The sequence below is a fragment of the Lytechinus variegatus genome, chromosome 14 (assembly GCF_018143015.1).
Source record: "Lytechinus variegatus isolate NC3 chromosome 14, Lvar_3.0, whole genome shotgun sequence".
Classification (NCBI taxonomy): domain Eukaryota; kingdom Metazoa; phylum Echinodermata; class Echinoidea; order Temnopleuroida; family Toxopneustidae; genus Lytechinus; species Lytechinus variegatus.
In genome coordinates, this window is record NC_054753.1 from 9,774,522 (window position 1) to 9,791,280 (window position 16,759).

Genomic DNA, 16,759 nt, shown 5'->3' on the forward strand with positions numbered 1-16,759 from the left:
AACTAGTCTTTCATTCAATCCTTCCATTAAAATAAAAAATTTAACAGCAATGCAGCAGAACAAGTGAAAAAGTTAAGATAATCAGCTTGCTTTATTTGACCTCGATGGGAGAGGGTATCATTACAATCAAGTAGTATTTTCTTCAAATTAGTGATGCATTCTCATAGTGGTGTAACTCTTATTTAGAGCGATACACTAATGCATCTCAGCCTCACAAATGAGTATTGTACAACAAGCAGTATTATCTCCAAATCATGTAGATTTTCTGCAATTACCTTTTACTTTTATATGAACTGTTTTCAATTAAATTTATAAAAACATATTGTGCATCAATTTTGGCTATATATGCCAATACCTATAACTAATCGGACTCAAAATTAGAATTAACGAAATTGTGAAGACAGAGGTCGAAGGTGATGAACTGGGCCCCGTTTCACAAAGACTCGTTATAAAAACAAAATGCACGATTTCTATGACAAATTTTCTACCAGCCAATCAGAATGGTGGATTTCAGGAGCTTTTAACTGTTAATGCAAATTGTTTATTATAAAAAAAAGTTTTATGAAACGGGCCTATGGTGTCTTAGAAGAAAGTTGGCATGTGGTAAGCCTTGAGATCGAAATCTGGTTGAGCTCGAGAAAAGCGTGGTGACACACGGTGACCCTGTGGTACAGTAAATGTGAGAGCGGGGGAGGGGGGGGTAAGAAAGATGTGTTGGGATGAGTAAAAGAGAGGGAGGCCAAAATAAGAGAACGGGTTAATGAATTGCGTAAAAAATCGAGAAAGGTTAAGGTGGTGTAAAGGGAGGATGTGGTGATGGGGGGGGGGGGGGCGGGGGTATAGATTCGAGGGTGGATAAAGGGAGAGGTAGCGGAAAGAAAGGGTAGATAGAGAAAGAAACAATGTCAGAAAGATGGAAAGAAAGAAAGAAAGTGAGGGGGGAGAATGGGTGGCATGGATTAGGAATAAAAGAGGAAGAGATTGAGAAGCGGGGGGGGGGGGGGGGGGTTGTTGCACCCACAAATGTAATAACGCCCACAAATGTAATAACGCCCACAAATGTAATAACGCCAACAAATGTAATAACACTTTACCCACAAATGTAATAATTTTTGATCGCCCACAAATGTAATAATGACTTTACCCACAAATGTAATAAATTTGAAGGGATTTTTGGCGAATCCGTTCTAAACTAAAATCCTATAGTAATGCGTTCATATAGCACAAAAGTGCAAAGTCTTTTTTTTCAGACCGGGTTAATAAAACATCAAAGTACAAGTCCAAAGTCTTTCTTCCAGACCCGGTTGTTTCAAAAATTATAATATAAATCCAAAGTCTTTTTTCCAGACCCGGTTGTTTAAAAAAATATAATAAAAGTCCAAAGTCTTTTTTTCCAGACCCGGTTGTTTAAAAAATTGTGATATAAGTCCAAAGTCTTTTTTTCCAGACCCGGTTGTTTCAAAAATTATAATATAAATCCAAAGTCTTTTTTCCAGACCCGGTTGTTTCAAAAATTATAATATAAATCCAAAGTCTTTTTTCCAGACCCGGTTGTTTCAAGAATTTTAATAAGTCCAAAGTCTTTTTCCTGACCCAGTTATTTCAAAATATAAGTCCAAACTAAGATACGATAATGATATTCCTGTGGAAAAAAATGGGAATCGAGCTTAGTCTTTTCTCCAGACCCAGTTAATTAAAACTGGTGGAATCAATGTCTTTGTTGTTGTTTCAACTGTAACGGTGTATATTGTGAATATATGCACTAAGAGTAAATTGAGAATCAAGTGTAGTCTTCTCCAGACCCGATTACCTGTTATTTAAACATTATGAATAACAGTTTAAAAACAGTATAAAGACCCCATAATCTTATTAATGCTGGATATATAGCGTAGTCTTTCAGCCCGACCATTTTTTTCTTTAAAAAACGCTAATAGTAAGAATTTAAAAAATCAAAGTTTAAGACCAAACAAACCTTCAACCTAAGAACCTGTTTTAAAAGAGGTTTAGAGTGTTGTCTTTATTCCAGACCTAAAACAGTTACGAAAAAAAATCTTCTAACATAAGACCTTATATTCTTATTCTCGTGGAATAACACGAGTTTTTAAACGTACTCTTTCCTCCAGACCCGGCTATTAAAAAAAGTAACTGAAAAACTTCGAATCTAAGACCAAATTTCCAAAGTTTCACCCAGTAAAAATATGTCTTTTTTAAATAATACTACTACCCCTACAAAACATTGTAATAACGCGTGGGTAAAGCAGACATCCTTTCTCCAGACTTGGTTACTATTTGAAAAATAAAATAGTTTTTACAAATATTCTAAAACGAATACCCAATAATCTAATTACTGTGGAACAACATGAAGACCGATTGTCGAAGATCGACTTTCCTCCAGACACAATTATTTCAGGAATAAAAAATCAATAAAACTCAACCCCCAACAACGAATCTAAGAACCAACAATCCTCCAAATTAAGACCATGCATGTAGAAAAGCACACGTTTAGAGCGTTGTCTTTATTCCAGACCCGGTGATTTAAAAATGATTTAAACAATCCTAAAAACAAAAGACTCATATTCTTATTCTTGTGGAATAACACAAGTATTATGCTTAGTCTTTCGTCTGGACCCGGTTATTTAAAAGATAAATAAATATTGAAAAAAAAATGACAGCTGAGACCAATCTTCAAAATTAAACCCACTTAAAATGCTTGGGCTTAGAGTGTTGTCTTTACCCCTCACCGACGTATATTATAACTTTTGAAACGACCGGGTCTGAAAAAAAGACTGGACTTGCATTATAATTTTTGAATTAACCGGGTCTGGAAAAAAGACTTTGGACGTATATTATAATTTTGAAACAACCGGGTCTGGTAAAAAGACTTTGGACGTATATTATAATTTTGAAAAACCGGGTCTGGAAAAAGACTTGGACTTGTACTGTAATATTTCATTAACCGGGTCTGGAAAAAAGACTTTGAACTTTTGTGCTATATGAACGCATTACTATAGGATATTAGTTTAGAACGAATTCGCCAAAAATCACTTCAAATTTATTACATTTGTAGGTAAAGTCATTATTATATTTGTGGGTAAAGTGCATTATTACATTTGTGGGTAAAGTGTTATTACATTTGTGGGCGTTATTACATTTGTGGGTAAAGTGTTATTACATTTGTGGGCGATCAAAAATTATTACATTTGTGGGTAAAGTGTTATTACATTTGTGGGCGTTATTACATTTGTGGGTAAAGTGTTATTACATTTGTGGGCGATTATTACATTTGTGGGTGTAACACCGGTCCAAGGAAACTTTCATTGTATTTTAGTACTCAATTTGTGTTGAATGCATTCATTAGAGTCTGTATCAATTAATATTGAGATGATTATTTTCATAATAGGAGTGGGTGCATCGTAAAACACATGTTGCATGAAAAATGCGATTTGAAATTTACAATCAAAGTGAAAATAATAATGAAAAAAGTCAGATCCTCAGCAATTATATTGTCAGGTTGTTATTCAAATGGAAATCGCACAATTGGTAGTATTCCCATTATATCATAGCACTGACTTAGTAAACCTATATAGGCCTAGTTAGACCATTGTATAAGTTTTTCGGGGATGATAGTCGCCTCTCCATTCGCCAACGAACAACTTGTTCTAATTACGAGGCAAAAAAAAAAAACAGTTGAAAAAAATTATATTTATGTTGTGAAATTATAAGAATAGAATACAAATGAAAGCCATTTTATTCACCAAAGAACAACTTATTTTAATTACGCAGCAAAGAATTGTGAAACAAAAAAGATTCTTTCTTTCATGTAGAGTTAATCATAGGTTGAAATAATCAGAACACCACCCAAAGACTTAACATGCTTAATGAGCATGTCTTTCTGATTTTTACTATCATACAATAAGGACCTGAGCAACCCCGCGGCTTCTAAGGGTGTGTAAACAATGACATAGGTGGACTAGAATGAATGACAATCCGGGTGTTAAAATACGCTGGAGGAGTTAAAGCCCCAGTCACATATAGAGCCCGGACCACCCCGGACCATCCCGGATCTGATCCGGGGTGGTCCGGGGAGAGATCCGTGTTGGCGCCTTGGGCATCCTTGGAGGTCCGGGGTGGTCCGTGTTGGTCCTTGAACGTCCGGGAGGCCAACACGGCAGTTTTTGACTGTCAAAAACATCCGGCGTCATCCGTGGACTGCCGGGTTGGCAAAGCCATCCGGGATGGTCCGTGTAGGTCCGTGTGGCTGCCGTGTAGGTCCGTGTAGCTGCCGTGTAGGTCCGTGTAGCTGCCGTGTAGGTCCGTGTGGCTGCCTGGAGTATCCTTGGCAGTCCGTGTTCTTTTTTCCCATCGAATCATTACAACGCTATTTACTTTATGAACTTTTCAGTAGTTGTTAAACAGTTGACACAAACATGCTTAATTTATTTAAGTGGATGATTAAATGATTCAGGATATTTTCTTATATACCCTTTGGTGATTGGCACCAACCTAATATTTGTAAACTTAGTGCATGTATGAATATTTTTTTTCTCTTTTTTTTCTAATATTTACCCCCAACTTTGTCTGTTATTATTATTTCACATTTCATTAAAAAAAAATATTTTATATGTATATGTTATGTACCTGTTACATCGAAATTGTACATTAAGTTTTATACTACTGCCCTGCATCGACAGTTATGCGTCATGACCTGGGCCTATCTTAATTGTTATATGTTTTCTATAGACTTTGTAAATTTCTTTCCTTTATTGTGATTTCAATGAAGTGATATCAAATCAAATCGAAATTACATTTGTCGTTCAAGATTTAAAGTACTTAACAACTACTGTTAAAACAGTAAACTGTGTTGTATAAAAAAACAGCGTTTTTACTGGTTAAGGGAGTTTTGATATCTTTTTTAAACACAACATGATAATGTTGCGACAAGGATGAGAAAAAAATGAACAAATAGATAAATAATTAAGTAAATATCAGCTCATTGTTATGAACAGATTTTCATTTGCCGTGCTGGTCAATATAGCTGCCGTGTTGGTCCTTGAGCTGACGTGTTGGTCCGTGTAGCTGACGTGTTGGTCCTTGTAGCTGACGTGTTGGTCCGTGTTGCTGACGTGTTGGTCCGTGTAGCTGACGTGTTAGTCCGTGTAGCTGACGTGTTGGTCCGTGTTGGTCCTTGTAGCTGACGTGTTGGTCCGTGTTGCTGACGTGTTGGTCCGTGTAGCTGACGTGTAGGTCCGTGTTGCTGACGTGTCGGTCCGTGTTGACGACATGCTCTGCCGGCATGGTCCGTGTAGATCCGTGTGAAGCTGCCGTGTTGATGCCGTGTTTACAGTCATCCGGGGCAAAACTATCCCGGACCTCCCCGGATCATGCCGGCATTGCCGTGTTGATCCGTGAGGATCCGTGTTTATATGTGACTGGGGCTCTAGAATCAAAGGTGTCGTATTAAAATCAAATTGGGTGTTGAACGAATACCAATGGGTGTCGAACACCATGAATCTAATGCTGATGTGAACATCTTCGCGTGGTTGTATAATATACACCCGGTGGTTGATTATAAAGTAACACAACAGGATGTTTGTTCAAAATACGAGTTCAACACCAAAGGTTTCCCATTGGGGCTTTGATTAAAAACCAAAGGTGTCATAACTAACACAACCACGGCAGCTGGGTGTCGAATAAAATTGCCAGAAACCGAACACTCCTGTTAAACTTTTCCCTGTGTGTGCCAGTGGTGTAAAAGTGAATAAGACACACACTTAAAATGTTAGGCAACATGCTTCCCACTGTGTTGTGTAATGCATGTTGGTAATATATACACACACACACACACACACACATATATATATATATATATATATATATATATATATATATATATATATATATATATATATATATATATATACATATATATATATATATGTATATATATTTGGCAATTATTATCCAATTGAGCAAATTTATCTCTCAACTATTAGTTTTTATTACCCAATCTGGGCAGATTTTAACCAATAGTTGTGTGGACGGTATGTTGCCAAGGGTTGGATAAAGGTTGGGCATTTTTTGCCAAACTACACTGTAAAAACTCCGATTATAATTTAACACCAGCCCGGAATCTATTGTCCACATCAGAGAAGTGCTAAATAACACTGGTTTGGTTTTAGTCTAACACCAGATAGGTGTTTATACAAACCAATTAGTTTTAAAACAACATCGGTTTGATTCCAAACTGGTATTGATTCAATACTTCTCTGGTGTGGACATAATATATATTCCGGGCGGTGTTAAATCAACACCAGAGTTTCTGCAGTGTATTTTAAGAGTACACCTACCCCGCGGCAGAATTTCGGTAGTGTAAACCAAAGATTAGGGTGAGGAATCCCAACGGTCATGTCTACAAAGCTAGATGTGCTCAGGAACGGAACTGTTATAAATTAAAAGACCATAACAATCACCTGCTTTATTTTGCATTATTTTGTAAAATTATAATATATTTTAAGAAAATCATGCAAAACAATAGTAAGAATATTATTTATTCAGGATAACAGAGAATCAGAGAAACCGTTCACATCGTTGTCATGATCAGTTTAAAATAATTAGATTGGTACAATACAAATTCATTAAAAACAATGAGGGGTATACTATACAGTGCGTATAAAAGAAACGGGACAGTTTTGAAAGGTTTGTTTCAAATTATTATATCTATATTTTAATGTTAATAGATGCTCTGAGATCTTGTCTTTGAAATGACATTTAAAAAAAAAACATTTGTTCATGCTTGAGCGAACACAGGACGTTTTTGTTGGGGGTTCAAAAAGAGGCTTGCGCCAAAATGGCAGAAATAAGAAATCTGATGATTAGGCTTTTGGCTAATCAGCAGATTTCCTCTGAATCTTTTCATTATCTTTGCCATAATTTTCGAACCATGCTGTCAAATTTCACTTACAAATTTATTTATTTCCTGAATTATTTTTGTTTTTCATCTAAACTTCTTTTACCTTTGATTTTTTTCATAAGTAAGAAAAGAAGATTTTTTTTAAAGAAGACTTTTTGTCAACCCACGTAAGATGATTTGCATTATTAATTGGGAGAATTTGTAATTATTTAAATCTTTTTATAATGTGCAACAAATTATGTCATGGTACCTATAAAGGACATAAATCCTATTTTCAAAGGGTTATTGAATCCTTCACCAAGTTTAATTATGTGCTTGACATGACCAACAGGAAAGGATTCATATCTTTCAATGGCAATGGTATATTGAGCCAATTTCGAAGGAGCAAGATATGGCAGATCGGGTAAAATGTATTAAAAAGTTGTGAAGCGAGCAAGCAAACGTTTCCACTTTTTTATTGAAATATCAAATTTGTGATTTTGACATAATCAGAAAATGATATCATATTTCATTTTCTATGTTTTCTTCATTTTCCTTTCCACTTTTTTCCTTGGTCATGATTTTCTTTTCTTTCTTTCTTTCTTTTTTTTTTGGGGGGGGGAGCACTCCGAGCCCCCATCCACCAGTAAGCCACTGTTCAAAGGCCCCATAACTTTTGTAGCACGCAATGAAAAGATTTGAAAAAACACGCTCTCCCATACTTAGGTTAAAAAAAATCGTCTTGCATAAAGAAGGAATATTCAAAGCTAAAAGAGAACATATTAAAAAGAAATAACAGAAATATTCAAGCAAATAAGTAAATTTGGAAATGCATAATTCGAAAATTATGGCAAAGATAATGAAAAGATTAAGAGGAAGTCTGTTGATTAAAGAACTCCGATCATCATACTCATCATTTTATGCCATTCTGGCGCAAGCCTCCTTTTTAACCCCAGACAAAAACATTCCGTGTTCGCTCAAGCATGAACGGAACCAAATTATTTTAATGGTATTTGAAAGATAAGACCTCAGCACCTATTGACACCAAAATATAGAGATCATAATTTGTAAAAAAAAATTTATAGACTTTTCAAATCTGTCCCGGTTTTTTTATACACACTGTATATATACTATATAGTGTAATAGCAATACATAGGCAACAAATGGAGTGAAAATATCAAAAGGGATTTCGATCAACAAATTTAGGATGGAAAATGAGGTATGGCTTGGAAAGCATTGTACTACGAAGCTTTCACACATTGATTTTATACGGATACATTCGTAATTCCGAAGGTTCGTTATTCCGAAGGTTCGTATATTCCGAAGGTTCGTTATTCCGAAGGTTCGTAATTCCGAAAGTTCGTTATTCCGAAGGTTCGTATTTCCGAAGGTTCGTAATTCCGAAGGTTCGATAGTCCGAAAACTAAATGATTAACAAACCTTATTTCGTTTTTGGACTAACGAACCTTCGGAACATAACCTTATTTCGTTTTCGGACTAACGAACCTTCGGAACATAACCTTATTTCGTTTTCGGATTATCAAACCTTCGGAATAACGCCACAAATGTTCGGATTAACGAACCCTTTTACGTTTTCGGATTAACGAACATCGAGGAAAAGGCAATTTACGTGATTCAGAATTACGAACCTTCGGAATAAAGAACCTTCGGAATTACAAAATGTAACCGATTTTATAATACTTTGGGACCCCCCCCCCCCCTCCTTAGCACAAATATTAGCGATTAATCGCTAAATGAAATGGCCAATCAAAATCATGCGTGTTTTGCTCAGTATACTGACTATGAACCAATTAGAATTTCTCTTTCAAATTAGCTCCGTATGGAAAAAAAAATCTGGGCTCCGTATAAAAAAATAAAAAAAAATCAATAATTGCTAAACCAAGATCATGGTTACCATGGTTTCGTGCGCACTCTTTTCAAAACTCCTACATGCCTACCGTGACCCAGTCAGAGCTGTTGCTTCGTATTTGCAATTCATCGCAAACTTTGGTTATTGGGGCCCATAACGTGACAGGATTGGCTCACCTGTTGAATTCAGAAATGGGATAAACTCCTGCCCGATGAGTTCGACGGTAAGTGGATAACAGTTCTCGTGGACGACGGTGGCATATGCCAATGTGTCCTCATGAACATGGGGATAGTGGATTCCATAAGAGTAAGCATCTGCTACCAGTCCATTCTTGCCTCCAAAAGAAATATTCATTTGGAACTTGGCATCGCCTAAATTAACGAAGCAACCAAAATAATGATAAAATATATTTACGTGATTGGAATTAAAATATATCGCCATACACATTGTGTAAGAAAGGAAGGTATAACGATGGAACATCAATCAGTGGCGGATCCAGGAAGGGGGTGCACATCCGGCCCGTGCCCCTCTAAGAATCATATTAAATATTTTTTAATGTATCAATGCCGTTAATACACAAGTAGGTTCAAGGTTGTATTCATATCAACATTTTACATTTTCAACAAAATCAACAACTCAGTACAAAAAATAATATTATACAATACAAATTATCATAGATAAGCATAAATAAATATCGCAAAATATGAAATGTATATTTCATTAATTTCATTCGTTTATTTCCATTTTCAACAATTACAGTTTCTTCTGTACATGTTGACATATATAAATAACAAAACATATTTCAAATATTCCTGTACAGAAAATTATATTCAAGATTATTACAAATCAGGTTGGAAATGGAGGAGGCTGCTAAAAAGCGGAGCTTGTAGAGTGCAGCCTCCTATTTGCAGCCTCCTATATACTTAATATAAAAATATAAAAAATACTATAATGGATTCTTTTAATTGGTTGTGATATAATGACAAAGAAAGAAAGAAAATGGGAGGTGTGGATATGAGGAGCCAAAGGTAAAAGCAGAGCTTGTTGGTTAAAGGCTCCAAAGAATATACAGTGAGAGTCCCATAAGAATATCAATACGACAAGAAAAATAGAGGAATAAATAAAAGGGCAAACGAAAAATTAAACAAAAAAAAACGGGGAATACACAAATACATAAATGATGAGTAAGAAAAAATAAGTGTAGAAAGCAACCAATTGAATTAGAGCCTGTAGGAGCATGGAAATAATTATTGCTAAGAGTGGCAAAAAAATAGTAATGATAGTAATCTATGCCATCAGGGAGAAATGAGCGGATTAAGGGACGGCAAGGGGGGGGGGAGCACTCAAGTAAGAGTAGGTACCACAACATGGTAAATTCCCGTCCGATCAAAATGATCATACATTCCTGCGCCGAGGCATGACTTCCAAAGATTAAGACAACCCACGCCCAACGATGATAAAGGAGCAATGAGAAAATAAAACATACAAAATCAATTCAGTATTGACCAGTAGAGCGAATGGAATGAGGTTATAACTGTGTTCGTACTAAGTATAGTCCTTGAGAAGATGGTGTTTCAGGTTTCGTCGAAAGACATATATTGAGGGTGAATGTAATAGTTCATTATGGAGGGCATTCCAATATTTTGGACCTGTAAAAGTAATATTCCTTTCGGCAAATGAAGTTCTTACACGAGGAAGATGAAACAGATTACTTTGCCGAGTAGGATATCCATGTACACTGCTATTTTTTTTAAAGGGAGGCAATAACAGAAGGTATATCATTGGCATTTAACTGATACATAAAGATTCCAAAGTTATAGGTATAAAGATAACAAAAATACGAAGGATTTTTTTTTTCAAAAATAATGGATATGTATGAGATAGGTAACCAACATTGTTAATATTTCTAATTGCACATTACGAAAGATTTCTGCCTAAATGAGACAGAAAATCGTGTACAACTCTTGAACGCACACACAGGTCACGGAGTGACCCTGAGTGCAAACAGCTGACTGTGTTACAACTTAGGGGTGATACATTTTCACAATAGGGGTGATCAAACTCACTGGAGGGACTTTAATTCACTTATACAAAGAAATGTGTACTACAGTACTCCTGTTGAATGCTCTGATGAAAATTATATGAGTTTCACATTCATTTGAACGGGAGGACAAGATTATATCGAGTGCATTATGCATAAATCATACTACCATTGCCACCCCTGCCCGGCCGATGGTTCAGGCATGACGATCCTGAGTGACGTCACCGATAGAGACCTCAAATGCCAGGAGAGCCTATTCGACAACTAACTTCATCTAAAAAAAACACGTATTGTAGATAACATCCAATGGGGATATGGCTTTCATTTTCATGAAATATACAGTCCATTCTTCAATAAATCTTTCACCCCGTCATTAACTGCCCATTCATTCTCGAGCAATGGGGAAATGAATACAGAGTGTCTCAAAGTTTGTGTGAAAAAAGGTGCATTTTCCATAGAACTTCTGCCAAAAAGCAATGCGTAAGGGAAATATTAGCCCCAAAACACGAATAGATGAGTTAATCAAATGGGATGAATCATGAAAATCAGTGAAATATAGTTTCTCCTGTACTCATTACTGAATACCGCGACTTGATACGATTAATTTTTCCCCCTCTCCATCAACTTTTAAGAAAAAGGGTGCATATTTTCATAAAAATATCATGTGTTATATCGACGGACGCCCGTGCGTACGAGCAGGAGGAAGCCAAATGTCTCGTATTTTTCATAATGGTTTCTGGAGTAAAAAAATCCTATCAAACAGAAATTTTGCCCCGTTACCCCAGGCTAAAATACCATAGTTGAGGCTGGATGATATGACAGTGAAGTATAGTGATAATATATGGTGAGGAAATTCATGTTTTAAGTTTATTTAAAACTCTCTAGTTTCGAGACAATAATTTACTTTTAAGTAGTTCACATCAGTCTTCCACTATAAATTAGAATCTTTATATATGCCGAGGAATTTTGTTGACTCAACTAGGTCTAGAGGAGATTTTATTTTATTATTCTTTTAGTTTGAGCCCAAACTGAAAGAATAATAAAATAAAATCTACCCCCCCAAAAAAAAAAGATCCCTCACAAGAGAACAAAACAGCCCCAACCATGAATACAGATCGACACCCATGGCTTGGGAGTATAATAATGCTAGAACGGTGATTTATTTTTAATTCTATCAAGATAATTTAATTATGAAATATGGCGCTTTAAACATTTTGTTGACGTAGACGGCGCTTTTTTATATTGATGAACGAAGAGCAAATCAGGGAGCCGACGGCAATTTCGATGTTCGCTGTGCGATTGTCCGAATACAGAATCACGTAGAGAAAAGCGTGTTCTGATTTTGTTTTTGATACATAAAACACAAATATAGAATGAGAAATCAGAAAGAGCCCAAAAGAATTTTTGATTTCAATATTCTGTTTTTGACCTACAAAAACGAAATCACAGCACGTTTTTTCTCGCTGTGATTTTGCTTTTGTGTTTTCAAAGACCGAACCACGGGGCTGATTTCCGTTTTTTGCTCTTCGCTGATAAACGAATTATCCATTAGTACCCTGATTACAACCCTCCCACCATCCGTCCGACCCCTTCTTAAACCCCCATTGATCCGCCCCCCCCCCCCCCCCCCCGACCCCTCCATTCCCACACAAGCCACCCCGCTCCAAAGGCTCCATTCTCCAGATTTTAACCAAAGTTGTGTGGACAGTATGTTGCCCAGAGCTGGTTAAAGGTTGGGCATTTTTGCCTAACTATTTTAAGAGTGTAAATCAGTTATGCTACTCACCGGGAAGCGCGTTTCCGTTTTACACCCTGGCGAAGGCATTTTCCGGAAAAGTAGCCAAAAAGCGACTAGTGAAGAGTCTACACACGTCGCTGGTTGCATGCAGCTTGCGACACAGGCGAGTCCACCACCACAGATACTGATCAGAGCACAGAGTTCCTCGGCACTTCATGTACAGAGAGAGCGGCAGTCAGGAGTGAAATCCGAACATGCTTTTGCAGTCGCGTTGTTTATGATATTTTTTTTTCTAAAAATAAATTATTAACTAAATGAATAGAATGACAGACAAAATCAAAATAAACAGATACTTGTAATGGAAAGACAAATTGAAGTTTGATGGATTGATACACTTAGAAGCTGCCGAAAGATAGATATAGAAGACTGATAAATAGATATAGACAGATAGATAGATAGATAGAAATAGAGAGAAGGAGAGAGAGGTGGATAGATAGATAGAAAGAGAGGGAAAGAGGGAGAGATGGATGGATAGATAGATAAATAGAGAGAGGGTGAGAGACAGAGAGGTCGATATATATAGAGGGAGAGGGGGGGGAGAGAGAGAGAGAGAGATGTTATCGATAGAAATATGGACGGACAAAGAGAAAGAGAGAAAAAAGACAGACAGGTGCTAGAGAGAGAGAGAGAGAATTTGAGAGACAGATGTTAGAAAGATAGAAAGATAAAGAATGAGAGAGACAGAGAAGATAGACAAATTAACAGATAGATAGATACATAGATAGATATATAGATAGAGAGAAATAGAGAAAGACAGACAGATTGATAGATAGAGATAGATAGATGTTAGATAGATAAAGAGGGAGAGAGACAAAGAATATTAACAGATAGATAAGTTAAAAAAAATAGATAAATAGAGAGAGAGAATAAGAGAAAGACAGACAGATGGATAGATAGAGAGAGGGAGAGATTAAATAGATAATTAATGAATGAGAGAGACAGAGAAGATTATTAACAAATTGACAGATAGATAGATACTCTAGTTCAAAAATAGATAGAGAGAAATAGAGAAAGACAGACAGATGGATAGAGAGATGGATAGAGAGATAGATAATTTGAGAGATAGATAGATGTCACTATAGATCAAGAATGAGAGAGAAGAGCGACAAATTAACAGATAGATTCTGTAGTTACATAGGTAGGTAGAGAGAGAGAGAAATAGAGAAAGACAGACAGATGGATGGATAGAGAGAGAGAGATAGAGAATTTGAGATAGATATTATGTTACATAAAGAATGAGAGAGACAGAGAAGATTATTAGAGATATAGATACTGCAGTTACATAGATAGAGATAGAATTTGAGAGATAGATATATAGACAGATAGAGAGAAAGACAGACATCAGCAAATCGGCAAGGCAAATGATCAAGGCAAACATTCGTATTGAACCTGGAAAGTATAAGCTCAGCTGCCGAGTACGGCATGTTCTGCGGATAACTTCGACTTTGGATCGCGCGCTCAGCTGATAATGTAAACAAACGTAGACGTAGACTCTTCACTAGTCGCTTTTTGGCTACTTTTCCGGAAAATGCCTTCGCCAGGGTGTAAAACGGAAACGCGCCACCGGGAACGCAATTATTAGGTGCTGGTTGTGTGATTGGCTGTTTCGCACACTTCTTCGTCCGTAAATCAATCACCCATTGTACTTGCTGATTGGTTGCAATAAAAATGGTGAAAAAAAATCATGCTAATCATTCTAATAATGAAGATAATGACGTTGCAGTTGATAACGATGAGGACAATTAAGACGAAGCAATGGCGTCGTGATTTAAAAATTGTGTGGGGGCAAACATGGTGTATCAGGCAAAATTTATATAAAAAGAATTAATATATTTTAAAAATGGCGAGAGAGCGATGCGAGTAAAAAAGTGGCATTTAATGGCAAAAATCTTATCCCCCTTCTCTTTGTTTCCTTGGTCGTGAAAATGTTGGGGATGTGGACCCCAGACCTTTTCACGACCAAACTGGTATATTATGCCATCCTCACCTCAGTATAATTCTGGATAATACGCCATGATGACTGCCAGGACTGACCGGGGTGTACGATCAGATAGAAGCCATAGTCTCCGTTGCGGAAATCAAAAGCTCCGTAGGCGTAGCTGGCGTAGGCTGTGGGATGTCCATTAAATTGCAAGGCTTTCGTTGCACCTTTGTAAGTAAATTAATCATTCTAAAATGGTATAACAAATGGGTACTCCGAGATGAAGATGAAAATGTTTGAATAAATAGAGTAAAATTCAGCGTGTAAAACATCGAAAATGCCTTCAAAATCTCAGAGCCCTGGGAACATTTTTTTCTTTATTTTACTGGGGGTGCTGATGTCAATTTGATAAGGAAAAAAAAGTTTTCACTTGTTTAAATTTCTACATTTTCAACACCTACCAGAATTAGTCATTGAATTTCACATTCCAGTAATATTTTGTGATACATCATTAGTTGGGGAAATGATATCTTGTTCCCACTTTGCTTTTTTTATTATTTTATCATATGAAATGATAATTATTTCATTTTCTTATATTGTGTGAAAAAACATGTCTCCCTTTTGGCAAATAAGTGTCAGCAATTATTGTTATCTTACCCAGAATTAGTCAATTCTACATTATTGGAGGGAAAATGAGTTAAAATAATTTCATAAAAAATCTATAAAATATAAAATAATAAGTAGGCCTAGGGAGATAATCAGCATATTCAGCTTGCTCATTGCATAATCATGAGGACATGCACAGAAGAACTGTTTTACCATGTTCACCGAAAATCTGAAATGTCACAACCTTTGTTATCCATCATCCGACTTCGATGAATTTTTCAGTTTATAGTTTGATCCGATGTGTTAAGCGCTATATAAATGCGGAATATTATTAATATTATTATATGATTTTCAGCTTGGGATAGGCCTACCATGCATAAAAAAAATCAAATGGCATTTTTTTACATTGTTATGCACGTTTACCGAAAAAAAAATGGGTTTAGCGGCCCCACAAACACAATTATTTATTAGCCATTTAGACTGACAACAGACAAAGTGATTGGACACCAATCTGTACTTTACCACAATTTTTTTTTCTGTGCCCATCCCGAAGTATATTGGTATGAAATGTATACTCACGAACTCCTGTCATGACTTGATCAGGCCCACAACATTTCGGTGCCCCCGCAGACACGGCCAGTATCAGAGCTCCGAGGGTCACAAGTTTTAGCATGTTGGAGAGTTCTAGGTATAATGAGCTATTTATTATATTACTTCTGACAAATAATCATTTCTATCTCGAGCGATGTCAAAGATCAGCAAATATGCTTAATGCTTTGCAGGAAGAATGTAGTGACAAAATTTACATTTTTTTTATCAAAGCAGGGAAGAAAAAATAAGAAAAATGTTGTGGATGTTTTCAAGCCATAATTATATGTATTTTAGTTTGATATTTCAATTGATATTTCAAAAGCAATGGAATGGATCCTCCGATTTGATAATTATTGTGTTTGTCCTCTGTATTTATTTTTCCTCCAACTTATTGCGCTCTGACAACCACCCCCCCCCCCCCCCCGCCGTAACCACCCTTGCTCCCCTGATCCCTAACCACGTTTACCTTCTGGTAAATTCGTCCACTAACCACATGGTCTACTTTCATTTCGTCTAATGCCATTCCGTCCATCAACATTCCATGCATTAATGATTATAATTGATTATGAATAATAATAATAATATTAATTATAATAATTATTATTATTATGACTTCGTCTCACCGTTTCGTCGATGACCATTTCGTCTCATTATCAGTTGATCTAATATCCATTTAATTTTCATTCATTCTGCACAATTAACACTTAGTCCAATTTAATGGTATATGGACTAAATAACTATGGGATCAACTGGTTATTAGAATGAATGGTGAGTGGACGAATAGACAATTAGACCATGTGGATAGTGGACGAACTGATGGTATACGAGTTGACAATTGGACGAATTGGCATGAGACGAATTGGAAATAAACCCACATCTCTGCTATCTGTTATTGTTCCCTAATTACATAAGACTTTTTAATACAAATTATCTTAATGGAAATACAAAGCTATTGACTTTTTTTAATACAAATTATCTTAATAGAAATACAAAGCTATTGTTTACTAAACAATAGCTTTGTATTTCTGTTAAGATAATTTGTA

At 36.1% G+C, this 16,759-nt stretch overlaps 1 protein-coding gene across 1 annotated transcript; it reads right to left on the reverse strand.

Moving 5' to 3' along the window:
* Positions 1-72: 72 nt before the first annotated feature.
* Positions 73-14,740, reverse strand: LOC121428138. The gene is made up of 5 exons (XM_041624731.1): positions 14,586-14,740; positions 14,163-14,247; positions 8,936-9,130; positions 6,348-6,439; positions 73-663 (listed from the first exon to the last, which is right to left on the reverse strand). The coding sequence occupies exons 3-5, from the start codon at positions 9,111-9,113 to the stop codon at positions 583-585; spliced, it is 351 nt and encodes a 116-aa protein (XP_041480665.1). The 5' UTR covers positions 9,114-9,130; positions 14,163-14,247; positions 14,586-14,740; the 3' UTR covers positions 73-582.
* Positions 14,741-16,759: the final 2,019 nt, after the last annotated feature.

Bases quoted from the DNA above. Each gene is read 5' to 3' on its own strand.
- LOC121428138 (XM_041624731.1), bottom strand. From the start codon at position 9,113: ATGAATATTTCTTTTGGAGGCAAGAATGGACTGGTAGCAGATGCTTAC. The intron at 6,440-8,935 runs GTGAGCCAATCC...AATTTATAACAG, and splicing joins CCCATTTCTGAATTCAACAG to TTCCGTTCCTGAGCACATCT. The intron at 664-6,347 runs GTAGGTGTACTC...ACTGTACCACAG, and splicing joins TACCGAAATTCTGCCGCGGG to GGTCACCGTGTGTCACCACG.